The following is a 2197-nucleotide window of genomic DNA, read 5'->3' as shown; positions in this document are numbered from 1 at the left end:
ATGCTTTCCTGATGTTTCCAGATTCAAGCAGAGTTCTCATTAAAGAAATACACTTTTTCTTAATTATGTTAATTACTTTAATGAGGTTTTAGTCAATTCTTGCTAGAGTAATTTCAAGCCTTTAGAATGATTTTCCCCTATCTCTAACATGACTCTGTTTATGATAATTTAATAATGTAGCTCAAGATGTTTATGTTATTTCTGTCATTTCAGGGAAGGGAAATTATTATTTGGGTAGAAGCTAATTTTTGTCATTTTTTTTTACCACTGTGTAGTGATTAAACTCATACTCGAGTGACAATTCTATTGCATAGCAGCCAATATCTTTTGAAATCCTTGTGTTAGGAGCAATATTGGATAACAATATTAATTACTCAAATAGATGAAGAGAGGGAAGGAACTTCTCTATAGAGTAGCACATTATTTATTGAACATTAGTTGTCTCAATTTGTTAATAATTTAGAAAGCACAGAACTACCTATGCAAAGACTTAGAGACATACGTAGGTTAAAAATATGGCTTCCAGAAAACCTCCTGAAAATTATGCAGTTGATCCTCTTTGCTTCTCAATTTCCCCATCACAAGAGTGAGAATAGTGATGAGGCTATATTATAGTTTATGCATTTATGCAGGATAATAATTAAATTATCTAATGTGGTTCTTTTATTACCAAGTTGAAAATAAAATAGCATTTCATCCTGTGAGCTTAGACAAAATGTTTTATTCTCAAAAGGTCGGTCATGAATTTGGACAAGTTCTGTATTTCGGTGATAAATTTTAATTTTGGCCAGAGATTAAAGAAAAAAAGAACTACATAGTGAAGAAAGTAGCAGAACGAATAGCAGCTGGTGGAGGAAAAGAAGTAGGACATAAAAGACTGTAGTTCTATAATGACTGGGTGACCTGCCATTATCTAGTATTTCTGATTAGTAGATTCCCCAATATAAAAGAAAGATTCTAATATGTGCACCATCCAAATACTTGCCTATTGTGACTAGTTGAAATAATAAATGTGAAAATAAAGACTTATACAAATGTTAGTGAAATGCATTACTAATATTCATTTTATAATGGAGCTATTATACATTATTATGGTAACAAAGATAAATTGTTGCTAATATAATAATAGTATTCACAATAGTTTTACTTATAATAATGATAATAAAATCAGGACATCTTAATTATCACAACTCCACACTTATTTAGCAAAAGGAAAATGAGATGTAACTAGAATAAGTAGAAAGTAATTATTAACTTTTTCTTAATCATTGAAACTTATACTTGATAATGAAGCCACTTGCTTTTTGATGTTTTCAAAATCAGAATCTATGTTGAAAAGCATATTCATAATGAAAGTGAAGAATATTTGTTTTATTATTTTTGTCATTTGTCTTGGTTTCATTTTTGTTCATTTTAAGACTAAAGTTCAAGAGCAGGGTAGAACATTCGGCAGTGCTGATCTGACCAGATTAGCTGCAGAAGAATGGCCAGTGCAGTACTGAGACATGGAGGGATCTTGGATTTGATTGATGACGCTTGCCAAGAAGACAGGCTGCCATATGAGGATGTTGCAATACCACTGAATGAGCTTCCTGAACCTGAAGAGTACAATGGCCCCATAGAATCTGTTAAAGAGCAAAAAATGAAGTGGACTGACTTAGCCTCATAGTAACTCCATGAGAATGTTCCCCACCATAAAAAGTGAACAGGTGGCTCCTTTTTCATGCATGGAGATTTTTAAAATATTTTCTTCTAGTATCCCAATTCAGATCTTTCAGTGATAAATTCACATCGAAAAATAGACACCCACTGAATTTGTGGTGGAAAAGTGCAATGTAAAAATAATCGCCAGAATGAGAAAAGGTTTAAGATTTCTCAGGAATGCAGAATATTTGGCCCCTGGAACCCAAATTTCTTTATTCATTAGCTTGTGTTTGAATGGAACTGGTTAAACATTTGCCTTACCTCTGATTTTGTTTTACTATCAGAGTTTAACACTTCCCAACTACTTATCCATGTCCTATGACATGGATGATTGAAGATACGAGACAGAGGGCCAAGATGCATGATGGTTAATTTCTCATATGCCGCCACTCTGAGAAGCATCATGCGTGACAGTGTATAGGATCCACAGGATTATGGATAACCCATTCACTGATTGCTGGGCTTCCTAAGATTTCCCATGGTATTTCAAACT

At 33.2% G+C, this 2197-nt stretch overlaps 1 protein-coding gene across 1 annotated transcript; it reads left to right on the top strand.

Annotated features, from left to right (window-relative positions):
- The first annotated feature begins 1483 nt into the window (after positions 1-1483).
- LOC100685549 (anaphase-promoting complex subunit 13-like) lies at positions 1484-1669 on the top strand. The gene has a single exon (XM_038583277.1). It carries the CDS (start codon positions 1484-1486, stop codon positions 1667-1669), a length of 186 nt encoding a protein of 61 aa, XP_038439205.1.
- The last annotated feature ends 528 nt before the right edge of the window (positions 1670-2197 follow it).

The sequence above is a fragment of the Canis lupus genome, chromosome 34 (genome assembly GCF_011100685.1).
Source record: "Canis lupus familiaris isolate Mischka breed German Shepherd chromosome 34, alternate assembly UU_Cfam_GSD_1.0, whole genome shotgun sequence".
NCBI lineage: Eukaryota > Metazoa > Chordata > Mammalia > Carnivora > Canidae > Canis > Canis lupus.
This window is presented reverse-complemented; position numbering and strand designations above follow the sequence as displayed.

Excerpts from the sequence above, each read along its gene's own strand:
- LOC100685549 (XM_038583277.1), top strand. The coding sequence starts at position 1,484 with ATGGCCAGTGCAGTACTGAGACATGGAGGGATCTTGGATTTGATTGAT.